At 43.8% G+C, this 15,098-nt stretch overlaps 1 protein-coding gene and 1 long non-coding RNA gene across 2 annotated transcripts in view; one reads left to right on the forward strand and one right to left on the reverse strand.

The window, feature by feature from the left end:
- The window catches only part of LOC108532067 (uncharacterized), a 43,519-nt gene extending 34,252 nt beyond the window's left edge, over window positions 1–9,267 (reverse strand). The window contains exons 1-2 of the long non-coding RNA XR_001886347.1: window positions 9,073–9,267; window positions 8,391–8,504 (exon numbers count right to left, since the gene is read on the reverse strand). This is a non-coding gene — a long non-coding RNA (uncharacterized LOC108532067). The remainder of the gene's footprint in view (window positions 1–8,390; window positions 8,505–9,072) is intronic.
- Window positions 9,268–9,703: 436 nt separating this feature from the next.
- Window positions 9,704–15,098, forward strand: part of SH3TC2 (SH3 domain and tetratricopeptide repeats 2) — a 62,079-nt gene continuing 56,684 nt past the window's right edge. Inside the window, exon 1 of the mRNA XM_017875837.1 lies at window positions 9,704–9,778. Within this exon, the coding sequence (XP_017731326.1) occupies window positions 9,727–9,778 (52 nt within the window). The 5' untranslated portion in view covers window positions 9,704–9,726. The remainder of the gene's footprint in view (window positions 9,779–15,098) is intronic.

Here is a 15,098-nt window from a genome sequence, read left to right on the forward strand (position 1 = left end):
CTGCCTCAGCCTCTGGAGTAGCTGGGACTACAGGTGCCCGCCACCTTGCCTGGCTAGTTTTTTTGTATTTTTTAGTAGAGACAGGGTTTCACCATGTTAGCCAGGATGGTCTTGATCTCCTGACCTTGTGATCTGCCCGTCTCGGCCTCCCAAAGTGCTGGGATTACAGGTTTGAGCCACCGCGCCCGGCCTAGTAGTGTATATTTCTGACAGCTGCCGGGCTCCACCACCACAGATATCTGGTTTGGTGTTTCTGACGAAGAAGTAGAGCTGAGTGGTAAGGCAAAGGTCCTGGGGTCACGCTGCCTTGGTTCCAATCCTGCCAGCAGACAGAGCTGGAGCAAATCACTCAGACTCTTACTTTCTTTAGTTTTAGTTGGGGGTGAATATTAAGTGAGGAATTTTCACATGAGCACATGATAAGGGCTCAGTACACGTTTATGACTGTTGTTGTTAATATCCACAACATACACAATTTTTAAGGTGACCAGTGGTGTCTGATGAATTCATAGATAGATGCATGAGTGTACAGGAAGTTATAAGGCTGATATTCTGCTCATATTTCTGCCACTGGCTCCCTCCAAAATCAGTCCTCTGCTCATTCAGACTGAAAAAGTGTTCCCTAAACTAGCCTCAATGAGAATCCTAGCATTGATAATGGCTCTTTCTTAATCTGGGATTGTCTTGCCACCTATTTCTATGAAAATCCCATCCTTCAAGGTCCCCAATCACATGCCACCTCCTCTAGAAAACTTTGCTTTTCCCATTGAGAAGTGCTAACTTCATTTTCATACCAAATATATATCTATTTACTGGTGATTCCCAAGTTTGTATTTTCCATAGAGATCTTTCCCCTAAACACCAGACTTGTGAACAGTTCCGCCTCACCTGCCCACTCAGCCAAGCCTGCTCTCCTGGCAGGCCTCCTCCTGACCCCCATATGAAATAGATCCAGTGCCAATTGTAACAATAGGAAAAACAAGCTGTTATTCCTACTGTCACACACGATACAACACTCAACACAGCGTATAGAATATTTTATTGCTTCTCACCAAAATGTATCTTTTTTTTTCCCTCACATACCAAGCAATTCTCCAGCAGACACCAACTGGGTGTCCTATAATACAGTTCAGTTATGACACTATCTACCTAAAGATAGTGTCAGATCTCACAGTTTAGGAGCCCAGTCCCACAAAATTGCGCTCCACTTCAGGTGTCAGTCACAAGTCCCTGGTTGTGATCTGTACTTCTGACCAGTTAGCTGTAAATTAAGGGTTGCCATGATCCCTTCTTTGTGTTTGATTAATTTGTTAGAGCATCCCACCGAACTCAGACTAATACCTGACTTACATTTACCCATTTATTATAAAAGACATTACAAAGGATGTGGATGAATCCCAGATGGAAGAGAGGCATAATGTAAGGTATGTGGGAAGGGGCATAGAGTGCCACGCCCTCTGCAGGTGCGCCACCCTCCCAGCAGCTCTACTGATTCACCAGCCAGGAAGCTCTCTGAACCCTGTCCTTTTGGGGTTTTATAGAGACTTCATTATGTAGCATGACTGATGAAATCATTGACCATTGGTGATGAGCTCATCTTTAGCACCCCCTCTCTTCCCCAGAGGTCAGGGCAGGGGGGCTTGAAAGTTCTAATGTAATCACATGGTGAATTCCCCCGGCTACCAGCCCCCATCATGAGGCTATTAAGGAATCCACCAAGAGTGACCTTTAGAACAAAAGATGCTCCTGTCCTCCAGGAAATTCCAAAGGATTTAGGAGCTCTGCCTCAGGTGATCTTGTCACTTAGGAAATCATAAAAGTTTCAGGAGCTCTGTCTCAACAACCAGGGGCAGAGACCAAATATGTATTTCCTCTTCTTCTTCTTCTTTTTTTTTTTTTGAGATGAGGTCTCACTATATTGACCAGGTTGGTCTCGAACTCCTGAGCTCAAGCAATGGTCCCGCATTGGTGGCCAAGGTGCTGAGATTACAGGCATGAGCCACCATGCCCACCATGTATTTCTTCTTATATCACACTATTACACAACCTCTGTCAGTTCATGGCACCCCCAATCCTTCTAGGTGCTCAGGCCTTCTCTCATACTCCACATCTCATGCAACAGTTAATTCTGCCTCAACCTACAAAATAAACCAGACTCTCACCACTTCTCATCACCTCCACTGCTTCTACTGTTAAAAGAAAAAACCTTTAGAAAAATTAAACTTAACAGCATTTAATTGAGCAAGGAATGATTCACAAATTGGGCACCCCCACCCTTGCCCACCCCCAGCAGAACAGGAACAGTTTCAGAGAGCTCCAGGCTGCAACTTGAGCAGGCAGCATTTACGGACAAAAAACAGAAGTGAGGTACAGAGGCTGCTTGATTGGTTACAGCTCAGTATTTGCCTTATTTGATCATGGTTTGATCAGTTGGCCACCTTTAATTGACTGAAGCTCTGCTGCTGTGATTGGCTGAGACTCAGCTTTTTGTTAGAAAAGTATACACCCAAGTTAGTTTCAGTTAGTTTATGTACTAAATTAAGTTATAATTTGTAACATAAGAAATCAAATATGGAGGCATCCTTAGGCCAAATTTAGTTTAACACTATTTTAAGAAAAGAAAATAGCTCAGAACAATCTGAGCTGTGAGAGATATGCAAAATTTATCAGGCTCAGAGACATGAGTATGGGACTTCAGTAATGTCTCCTGCACCCACGCCCTGGGTCCATTATTAAAGGCATTTTATTCCTGACTAGCTGCCTCACCCATAATCTTCATTTTCCTGGAATTTAATAACAATGTATAGCCAATCAATAGCTTATGTTATTTTAATGTAAATTTTTGGTAAATAACTTAGGAACTGCTGCTTCTTTTCATTTAAAAACCCACCTGTAATTGTTGCTAATCCCAGCTCATATTCAGGGCAACTTGAATCTACAATTCTGGGTTGCAGTCCTCAAACTTGGCTCAAATAAACTCTCTACTTATATTAAGTTTGCCTCAGTTTTGTTTTCCTTTAGGCTGACTCCCTGGTCCAGACACACTTTTGCTTGCATTACTGCAATAGCCTCCTGCCAGTCTCCTTGCTTCACTCTAGTCCTTTTCCACGCAGTCTATTCTCAACACAGCAGCTGGAGTGATTCTTTCAAATCATAAGTCATATCACTCTTCCACCGAAAATTCTCCAGTGGTTGCCATTTCACTCAGATGAAAGCCACCATCCTTAAAATGATCTAGCAAGCTCTGCATACCCAGGCCCCTGTTACCTCTCTGACTTCATCTCCTGCAAATCTCCCTGTGCTGGCCAATCTTCAGTCATCCTTTGGAACCCACTCTGTATTCTTCTCTACCCTGTGCTGTGCCCCCAAAGCTCTCTTACTCTTTGGCTTCCAGTTATATTCAGTCATGGGAAGATGGAAGGTGAGAGAATGGAGTATTTATTCTGCTGGCCCCTTTCCATTCATGACCTTGGCTAGGCCATGGCTATGTTCCTCTATCAAAGACACAGCCACTGGCCTCGGGCCCTGGCTGCAGCAAGCTCTTGCTAGATTCCACTAGCTACCCCTCCTCTTGTGCTTTCAGGCCTAAGGATGTTATGGTGGCCAAGGATTGGTGGCCTTTTTATTTCTAGCCCTGGAGTGCCTCATCATACTTGCTGATTTGCCTTAAGCCTGCCTTAAGATGGAATCTTGCTCTGTTACCCAGTGCAGTGGTGCGATCTCAGCTCACTGCAAGCTCCGCCTCCCAGGTTCACGCCATTCTCCTGCCTCAGCCTCCTGAGCAACTGGGACTGCAGGTCCCTGCCACCATGCCCAGCTAACTTTTTTTGTATTTTTAGTAGAGACGGGGTTTTGCCGTGTTAGCCAGGATGGTCTTGATCCCCTGACCTCGTAATCCGCCTGCCTCGGCCTCCCAAAGTGCTGGGATTAGAGACGTGAGCCACTGTGCCTGGCCCACAGGTTTTTTTTTATAAGTACGTTTTTTATAAGATCATATTGGATTAGGGACCCGCCCTACTCTAGTATAACCTCATCTTAAATAACTATATCTACCACAAGTCTATTTCTGAATAAAGTCAGATTCAGAGGGGGAGGACTTCAATCTATCTTTTTCAGGGGGACACAGTTCAACTGATAATGGGATATGTTCAGTTTTTCCCTGGAATTATAGTACCTAACTTATGATTGCTCCAAGTAGATTACACATTTTCTAAGGAAACAGTTCAATTTTATGTCTGAAATGGCAAATTGGTGGGTGGCCCTTGGGTTGGATTTTGTCTGCAGGCAAGTTTGTCTGCCCTGAGGTATTGGCCCATGTAGTGCTTTGAAAGATATTTGGAAATAATTTATAAACATTTATTTATTTATTTATTTATTTATTTACTTTTAACATTTTCTTAGAGATAGGGTATTTATATGTTGCCCAGGCTGGTCTTGGACTCCTGGTTTCAAGTAATTCTCCTGCCTTAGCCTCCTATAACTTATAAACATTTAAATATTAGGAAGCCTCACTTACAAATCTGGATTTTTGGTTTCCATGACAAATGAGAATGTCTGGTTACACAGACCTGTCTTGCACCATGTTCCTCATTGCCCAAAGCCTAGCAGGGGTTTCTTCTTAGACAGAGCAGTGCCCTCCATGCCCCACAGGTACACCTCTCCCTGTTGTTGCCCCAACCTTGACGCCAGTGAAACTGCTTTTGCGAAGATTATGACAGTGAGAGAAGTTGAATGTGACTGATTTCGTCTTGCTTCTAGCCTCACAGGCTGGGTGTCTTTGCTCATCCCTAGGTGTAGGCCAAGCTAACCATATGAGGAATTTAGTTTATAGTTTAGCTTTGAAGCAAGGATGATAACAGTCCCTCCCTAAAACGAATTCCCTCGTTGTTTGGGGGCTGAAACTGCCTTTGTAAGACTAATGAAAAGCCCTAAGATTAAGATTATGGGAGGGACGTGAATTCTGCTAAAATGTAGGTATAGTTTCTATAATTCCTTATTGCTCAGGAGTCATGTGGTCAGAGGTCACAAGATTTGTGACTTCCCCAATTGCTTCTGTAGGTAACACCACTATTGTAGAACCTAAAATTGGTCTTTTGAGATGTCTTTCGGACTTTTACATTCTTGCAACTGACTGACACCACCCAGACTCATAACTTCACCTGTCCTGTGTTTTCCATCTAGAAACAAACTCAGTGCATGAGGACTATTTTCTACATTCCTGTGATTGCATCCACAAACAATCAGCAGCACCCACCCCTTCCCACCCTGCCCACCAAACTATCCTTGAAAAACCCTAAACTCTGAGTCTTCGGGGAGATTGACTGGAGCGATAACCCTGGTTGTTCTGCATGGCTGGCCTCACATTAATGAAAGGTTTTCTTTGCTGCAATACCAGTCTCAGTGAACTGGCTTTGTCTGTGCAGCAGGCAGAAAGAATCCATCAGGCAATTACAGTGGGATCAGCTGCCACTTGTTTCCTGGCCAGCTCACTCATTTCCGTCAGTTGCCTGGCTCTTGTAGACATATGAGCTTGTAACCCCTGAACACCAAGCAAATATTAAGGAAACAAGAGGTATTCCATAATGATGGCAATGATGGTGATGGTGGTGAGTTGAAGGTGGGTTGGAGCTCCACTGTTTTTTTTTTTTTTTACTATATACTCTTGAAGCTTTCCCAATCTAGCTTTTATCTCCACTGCTCTACCAAGATGTCCAGTGGTAAATTCTCTGTGCACATCTCACTTCCTAGCAGCATTTGACATAGTTAATCACTTTCTGCTCTTGCAGGTGCTCTTCCTATACTTTCTTCATTTGAATTCTGTACCATCTTATGCTCTTGGTGCATATCCTCTCACTGGCCACTCTTTCTCTATCGCTTTTGCTGGTTTCTACTCCTTTCTTATTCATATAAAAATTAACGTGTTTGTAGGGCTGTTTCTTGATTTATCCTCTGTATTCTATCCTCCACTTTCTCCCTTAAGAGATCTTATTTGGTCTTCTAACTTTACATACCCTCTGCACAGTGACAACTCCCAAATACTTACCTTCAGCTTTTAACTTCTGCATGAACTCCAGATTACATTGTCTACATTTGCTTGGATGTACTAAAGGACTATTAAATATCACATATACAAAACCAAACTCCTGTTTTCAATTCACAAAGCTTCTTTTCTCCTAGCATTTAACATTTCAATAAGTATTAAATTATTTCAGTTGTTCAGGTAAAAAAAAATCAGAACACCTCTAGAGTATATATTTTTTCCCTCTCATCCATTCTATATATCCATACATCCTCATGGCTCTCTGTGATTGTTAATTTCATGTGTTCACTTGCCTAGGTCATGGTGCCCAGTTGTTTGACCAAAGAACAAAATAGATGTTGAAGGTATTTTTTTTAAAAATATGTGATTAACATTGACATCAGTAGACAGTGAACAAAGCAGATTACCCTCTATAATGTGTGTGGGTCTTCCCACCAACTGATTGGGGGCCTTCCAATCAGTTGAAGGCCTTAAGACCAAAGACCGAAGTTTCCTGAAAAAGAAGAAATTCTTCTCAAGAATTCTTGACTGCAACATGGAAAACTTGTGTGAGCTTCTATCCTAGTCTGCTGCTCTGTGGAATTTGGTCTAAAGACTGCAATAGCAACTCTTACTTGAGTCTCCAGCCTGTTGGCCTGCCCTGTGGATTTCAGATTTGCCAACCCTCACAGGAGCTAATTAGTTAATTTTTTTTCCTCTTTCTTTATCTTTATCAACTTTTATTGGTTCTGTTTCTCTGGAGTACCTTGACTAATGCACCCTTATTTCAAAATATGTCTAATACCTAAACTCTTTTCATCACCTCTACCAGTAGCACTTTGGTCCAATCCATTATCATCTCTCTGCTGGATGTTACAATTGCTGCATATCTGGAGTTCCATCTATAGCCTGTAAGCCAGGCTGAGCCTTTAAAACCAGAAGTCATGCATGTTACTCTGCTTTTTAGTGTCCTCCATTGGCTCTTACCTCATTCAGAGTAAAAGCTGAAGTCCTTAGATGACCTCTAAGATGGCCAGGGATCCTTTCAGTAGTTGGTTTTGATCACTTATAGTCTGATTGTTGTTGTACCTGTGTAGGAGTGGTGTGCAGACCAGTGAAGGAGCAATGATAAGTCTGCACATCTGTCAGCATGTGTAAGTTAGAACATGGGACTTCTCGTCACTGTCTGATTTTCATGCGCATCCCAGTTTTAAGTGGTTGTTTTCTTTTCTTTTCTTTTCTTTTTTTTTTTTTTGAGACAGAGTCTCGCTCTGTCGTCCAGGCTGGAGTGCAGTGGCCGGATCTCAGCTCACTGCAAGCTCTGCCTCCCGGGTTCCCGCCATTCTCCTGCCTCAGCCTCCCGAGTAGCGGGGACTACAGGCGCCCGCCACCTCGCCCGGCTAGATTTTGTATTTTTTGGTAGAGATGGGGTTTCACCGTGTTAGCCAGGATGGTCTCGATCTCCTGACCTCGTGATCCGCCCGTCTCGGCCTCCCAAAGTGCTGGGATTACAGGCTTGAGCCACCGCGCCCAGCCTAAGTGGTTGTTTTCTAAAGAAACTCTTGTCCTTTCATTGTGGGCCCAAGAAAACATTCTAATTCATACTCAAAAACACTGTGCTTCGGTAAGGGAAACACATGAGAAACTGTATGGGAAGTAGATACTTTAAATAGACCTGCACAGAGAAAACATCCTGCCCGGTGGCAATGTGATCAGAGACCCCATCCCTCCTGCACTCTACTCCCCGCCCCAGCTCTCATCTCTCTGCTGGATGTTACAATTGCTGCATGTCTGCCTACCTGTTTATATCAAAGCCCAGGGGCTTTGCGTGAATGGTTAGCTGGCTGCAGAGATTTCACTCCTTCCTGGGCCTTTCTCATCGTGTGTCCTAGCAGTCATGGGAGAACCCACAATGTATCCCATGTATCAGAAACGTGATCCTTCCGGGCTGTGGAATCAACTAGACCTGGCTCAGTCTTGACTCTGACATTCATAAATGGTGGGAGAAGGGAGGGAGGTGGACAAGTTATACACTCCTCTTTATCTGTTTCCTCACTTACAAAGTAGAAATGATGCCTACATTATGGGCCTGTTACAGGATTTGAATAGAATAACATACAGTGAGAGCCTGGCCCACAGTAAACATTTGGAAACTGTGTCTCAGGATGAGTAAGCATGAAGATGACAGCGGTGCTTCAGAGACAGGCTCAAGACCCTGTCCTCTGGGGCTGGGCTGGTGTGTGAGGTGGATACTCCTGACCTCCGGTGGGACTGACCCATAGGCCATTCTTCACCTGGTTACCCAACTGCTCCTCTCAGAATATAAACTTGATTGGGATGCTGCCCTCCTTAAAATGTTGGTGATACTGACCTCAAGTTCAGCCTCCAAATAGCCTGCAACACAGGCCCGGCAGGACTCCACCTTCTCTTGGCTCACACCTCCTGTTGTTTGGGCCTTTCACTAGGGTCCTCTCACCACGTTGCTCTAGGCATGAAGGAAACATTGGGTAAGCAGTGCTCTTTGAGCTTGGTTGTTAGAGTAGTCATGCTTCCGTCCAGCCTTGCTGGCATTCAGCCATATTTTCTCCATCTCCTTTGCAAGATCTCATGGGAGGTTTTCTGAAATTTAGCCACAGTGTCAACTGGATTCCCCTGCTCCACTGCCTATCTGAAACAGGAAAGAGGTTAGTCTGGTGGGACCAGTTTTGCATGCATACCTGTAGTCTTGCTGTGTTTTTTTTAATTTTATTTTTAATTGACATATAATAATTCTACACATTTATGGGCTAGAATATGATGTTTCAATGTATCTATATATTGTGTAATGATCAAATCAAGGTAATTAGCATATCCAGCATCTCAAACATCATTTTTTTTTTGTGGTGAGAGCATTCAAAATCCTCTCTTCTATGTTGAAATATATGATACATTATTATAGTCCCCCTACTGTGCAATAGAACACTAGAACTTACTCCTCCTATGTAACTCTTACCTTTTACCTATTGACCAACCTCTCCCCATCCTTTAATGTATTTGGTTCTCCATCCCCTCACCTGTAAAACGCTGGGCTTCATCAGGTGATCTCCTGGATTCTTTTCCTGCACACCAGCAGCTGGGGGTTTGCGTGTTCACCAGTGAGGAGCTGGCTCATTGATGCTGCTAGGTCGAAGTGAAATGCTGCACCCACAGCTCCAACTTTATCAGAGAGCCAAGGGAGGCCTTTGCAGAGAGAGACTGGGTGGAGATCACTGTAAAGGGGTGGCAGGCCAGTCAGTGTGGGTCAAGTCAGTCAGGGAGGGAGAAAGCCAACAGCAGTCTTGATCTCTGGGATGTTCTCTGCCCTCCTCCCCCGCCCTGGCTGCCCCCACAAGAACCAAACTGTGTATCTCAATCCTAGAATGCGAGGAATGTGCTGCAGGCTGATAGGCATGAGGCGATCTGCTGAGAGGCAGGGAGGAGCCCTGTTCTCCAGGCCTGACAGTGCAAGAGCTGTGGGCCTGCAGGCTGGGCTAGGCTGCCCCTCCCACCCTCCCTGGGCCTCCTGCTGTAGCCGGGATATCAAAGGCTGCATTGTGCATTGAGCAGGCCTCGGTCCCTCGTGTGCCAGGGAGGAGGCGGGAGGAGGGACACCGTTGGGAGGCTGTCCCTTGCAGCACTCTTCTGGCCGGTGTTCTCAAGGGCCTCGGCCAGGGTAGGATGGTATACACATGGGTGGCTGCTTCTGCATCCCCAGGGAGCGGAGTCTGACCCGGGGCCCAGGTGAGTTTCCCAGGGGGCCCTTGGCCTGTGGCTTGGCCAAAGTGGATGGTCCAGTGGAGGCTCAGGGACCTGCTGGGTTGGGGACACTTTTCTCTCAAAGATGGTGAGATGGTTGTGCTTTCTGGCTGCCTCTCCTTCCTCCCTGGGTATTTGTCATGCTGGCTCTGTAAAAAGGGAGTAAAGCCTGGAAGCATCTATTTTTTTCCTGAAGAAAGAGGCTTTGAGTTCGCTCTGTCAGAAGCTGAGCAGCACTGCTCCTGGCTGCCACTCCCAGGGTGTAACTAAGCCCTTCCTTCCTTTCTTCCCGAGATCCCCCAGGACAGGAAGAAAGTTCAGGCAGTGAGTTCCTCTGTGGCCTATAGGTGGTCATAAACTTGGCCTTAGTCATTCAAGCCTATTTTTGTCAGGGTTGCTGTTACTGGAGAAAAACAGGCAGTTTCCTGCCTCCACCTATTACAGTGTGATTTGTGTGTGAGTGTGGGCATCAAGTTGAGGAAATGGAGAGTTGTTGCTCTAAGAAATTGTCAAGTCGTGGGAGAGTGACTTAGGGTGACCAGCCATTATGGTTTGCCTGGGACTGAGGAATTTGCTGGGATATGTCAGTTCCAGGCCAACCAGGCTGGTTGGTTTCCCTGAAGCAACCTTCTTCTTTTTTTCAGAGGAGAATCAAGGTAGGGCACTGTGTTCTCTTGTGTGGTGTTTATCAGGATGAGTGGTGGGTTTGGGGAAATGTGGGGGTTGATTGGTGGGGGGAGGCTTGCTTGGGAGATAGGGGAACCTTGCTCCAAGCAATCATTCCTAGCCCTTGTTAGAACTGTGTGTCTTCCTGGGGCTCCACCATGGCTCCTGAGAGAAGGAGCTAAGGAGCATCCCCTAGCTGAGGGCTTTCTACTTTCTGACAGACAACTTTCTTCTGTAGTCTTATGACCTGGGCTTGTAGAAGGCACTCGAGGTCATTGAAGTGAACCCAGAACAACCATATTCTGCTTCCTCTGCTTGAAGTCTTCATCTAGGCACCTTGGCACCTACAGCAGGGAGTGTCTCCCAGAAAAAGGCAACCTGTGGACCTAAAACTATAAGCAAACAAACCCCAAATGATGCCCTTGGCACAAAAGGCACAACTTAATCTATGCACAATTTAGCTTCTCCAGATTTCTCAGATGTAAACACTTTTCAGTCCCTCCCACTAAGTCCTATTGTCATTGTGGCCCATGAGAGCAGAAACAGCATGGAGGGAGACATGCAGGACCGCTGGTCTGGAAGTCGGAGATTGGGGTCTAGATCTGACTTCCTCTAGCTCTAGTTAGGCAGGTGTCATCTTGGCTACTCACTTGGTCTTTGAGGCCAAAGTGTCTGGATTTGATCTTGGTTCTTTTACTTGCCTTGACAACTTATTTAATTTTTCTGTGTTTCAGTTTTCCTTATCTGTAGCTTTTATGACATGATAATGCCTTCTTCATAGAGCTGTGGTGGAGATTAAGTCTACATGTGAAATGGTGAAACAGCCTGGTGCACAGTTAGTTGAACAAAATAAAATTAACCATTATTAATTGCATTTTGATGACTAGTATATCTCGTTCTCTCTCTGGGCCTCCATTTGGTCATCTATACAATTTTAGGGTTGTAGACTGCTGTGTAGAGGTGTCTCAGAGAGCTCTGCTCATGTTCCCTCATCCTTACCTAGAGCGGCTCTGCTTCTAGTTCACATCTGTCCTTCAGCCAAAGATTTCCTGTAGAACAGTTACACAGCTCAAAACAAATAAACAAACAAAACACAATATTGAAAAAGGTCAAAATCATAATAACACTATCATTCAACTACTTTATTCTTTCACCTTCTTTTTGCCATTGATTACTGACTGGCACCTCGGATTCACCTTTTCACCAAGAGTCAGCCTGCTATGTATCTCCCTCGAGACTTTTCATGCCATTCCCCCATATTATTCCCTGTTTGTGTCAGGGCCTTTCCCTAGCGAGGTTGATGTGGGTGTTGTAGGTCCAAGTCCAGTTGATCTGGATATTCCCATTCCAGATTCCCCTATTTATCCTAGAGAAAAGGGACAAAGTATGAGACCCATCCTGGAGCAACTTAATTGTTGTGTGACCTTGGACAAGTCCCTCATGTTTTTTGAACCTCAGTTTTCCTGGCTGTAAACTGTATCTAATGGTGGTACTTATCCCACGGAACTTTTGTGAGGATTAAATTGAATAATTACTCTCATGGACTTAGTACAGGGTCTGGCTTTTGATAACCCTTCGGTAACTACAGGCTGTTTTATCGTTAGCTAATATGGACCATTCTTACACCAGTTTCTGCTAATTCCATCCTGGCCTGGAGAAGTCTGTGCTCATGTTTCCTGGGGTGCTTCTGCCTCATGTCTGTTTAAGTGGGAGCTAACAGCAGACACCAAAACAGTGAGTCCTCAGGGCTAATGGACACAGGAAAGGAGAAGGCTCTTGATAGCACTGAGCACTGGACAGCTGCCAGACTGGTTTGCGTGGAGTGACGCAATAATGAACATTGACTCTGACTACTCCAGGCACCTGCATTCTTACGTGTGGACGCTGCCTACAGCATCTGTTCCCTGGGATGGCTCTCAATTGCTCACAGAAGTCCCCTAATCTGGAGGAATGCACATGGTGAGAGGATAGGTTCTGATCCGTTGCTATCATCTCTGACTTCCCCACCCTATCTATGAGTTGTTTCTTGCCATTGTTTCATAAGCTACAATTGCTCACTTTGCATCACAGAGAAAGCCATGTCAAAGTTTGTTGATCGAAAAGCTTCTAGCACTTCTCCCTTATTTTCAATGCCTGTTTGAAAAAATTTGGCAGATTTATGCCCTTAAACAGAAGATGTGGAAGAGATACATTCACCTCTGTTGATCACTGGTGCTTGTGACTTTCCTTTTAACCTTTTTGATAGATGCGAATCATCAGTATAATAACAAGAGATCAAGGGTGAATGCTGACAATAGTAAATGATGCTTCACTTTTGAATTTTAAAAGCCTTGTAAAGCATGTAAAACATATTGATAACAGAGGATATTAGAATAGTTAGCCCACCATCTAGCTATAACAAATTTTTGCATTATGTCATGTTATCTTCAGAACTTTACCTTTTCTTTCTCTTACTTTTGAAGAAATAAAACATCACAAACATACTTAGCAGCCCCTGGATATCTCTTTCCAATCTCATTCCCCTTCTCTCTCCACATAGTTAATAACTTTCATGAATTCAATGGTTATGTGCTTTCACTACATATTCATGAGCTCACAATCATTCCGAAGAATTGTTTTATAGACTTTAAAAGTTAAACAAAAACAAAGTGAATACTCTGACTGCCAACTTTTTTTTTTTTTTTTTTTTTTTTTTGCCCTAAACATTTATAATCTAAGATATATTCATGTGGGTAGATGTAGCTGTACTTCTAACATGCTACTCATCCCAACAAGGAGAAAGTGGTTTCATCATAAAAACTGCTGATGGTAAGTTTGTTAAGTCAAAAAAGAAAAAAAAAATGTGGGTACAGGAAGAAAAAAAACATGCAGAGAAATGTTTGCTGTTTAGTCTTCTTTTTAAAGTTGAGCATGATGGTGGGTGGGTAGGAGCACAGAGAGGCTGAGAGAGGAGAAATGAAGTTGAATTCTCATTTTCAGCAAGTTGTTGTGAGATGTTTCCGTGATCAGAGGCCCGAGACTTTAGAATTCTGAGGTCAGGTTAATGTAGTGAGAACGCAAGGTCCCCACCCATTGATTTAGATGGCCTCTGGCTCTCTTGCTAACTTGCTGTGCGATCTCAGTAAAATCACGACTCCTCTCTGGGCCTTTTGTTTCTCAACAGTAAAATTGAGAGTGGAACTAGGTGATCTTTTAAATCCCCTCCTTCACTCAGTTTCTGCAATTCTTGCCTCTTCCCCATCTTTACCCCTCATATTCAATATGTCAAGATGCCTTCTCTTTTCTTGTTTTAAATAGCCTCATTCACTCTATGCCCTCACTTCTCATTGCCAGGGCCACAGCCCACATTCTCACACTCACGTCCCTGGATTTTCACAGCACCTCTTCAGCTGGCTCCCTGCCTATTGTGCTTTTCTCTCCTTATCCTTCCCATGTTACCCAAGTAGAATTTTCACTTTTGTTATACCATTGCCATGTTCAAGAACATTTCACATCTCTCCATTGCTTACTGTATCCATTCTAAACACCCCTGCCTGCCTTAAAGTGCTCCCCATCTTGACCCTACCATACTTATCCATTTTAGTCCCACAACTACCCACCTCCCCAGCATGCGCCGGATGGCTTCTACCATCCCATGTGTGTACAAAGCTCATTCCCACGCTATCTTGCTTTCCTCCCACTTATGTACATCTGCCAAGAACATAAAAAGCAAGCTGTCAACTGGGGAGTAATATCAGAATAAGAATATTAAAAAAAAAAAAAAAAAAGGCTCTTACAACTCAGTAGTGATAAGATAAATAACCCAGTAACAATTGCAAAATGTTGGAATGGACACTTCAATATAAAAAATATGTGGATGACTAATAAGCATGTGAAAAAGTGATTAACATCATAAGTCATTAGCGAAATGCACGTTGAAACAATCAGATAAAATGGCCTACCTACTTAGAATGGCCCAAATTAAAAAGACTGATAACATCAATTGTTAGTGAGGATGTGGAGCAACTAGAACTCTCACACACTGTTAGTGGAAATACAAAATATTACAGCCTCTTTGGATACCAGTTTGGCAGTTTACAAATAAATCTCAATGTTTTTCTGAACTGAGGTTTAGTAACTTTTTCTGATCAATAGTAATAAAAATAAAACTAGCTTATTCAAAAGCAATTTATTGATTAATAATTCAAAGTCTAGATTTTTTTTTCTTCAGATATTGCTAAATCAAGGTGTTCAGATGATGTTATCAGAAAACTCTCTTTCCTAAGCTCTGTTTTTATGGGTTGGACTCAATGTCAGGCAGGCTTTCTCCTTGTGGTGGGCACCACAGCTCCAGGCTGTCATATTCATAGCTTCCAGTGCAGTGAAAAGAAATGTCTTTGCTAAGTGTGCTGATGAGGGTCCTAGAACTAATTCTCACTGGCTTAACTTTGACCATGTGGCCATGGCACTGCATAACCCAGTTGGATTATGCCTGAATTATGTGCTCACTTTTGGAGCTAGGGAGAGAGTCAGCTCCACACAGACTACATAGACTGGGTTCACATGGGTCGCATGATTAATGAAGAAGCCAGGGTTTGAGTCCAGGACTGTCTGATTGCCACTTGTTCTTAGCCACTTCTCTACCTGCCTTCAGTGTTAG

The sequence above is a fragment of the Rhinopithecus bieti genome, unplaced genomic scaffold, assembly GCF_001698545.2.
Source record: "Rhinopithecus bieti isolate Rb0 unplaced genomic scaffold, ASM169854v2 scaffold_7673, whole genome shotgun sequence".
Classification (NCBI taxonomy): domain Eukaryota; kingdom Metazoa; phylum Chordata; class Mammalia; order Primates; family Cercopithecidae; genus Rhinopithecus; species Rhinopithecus bieti.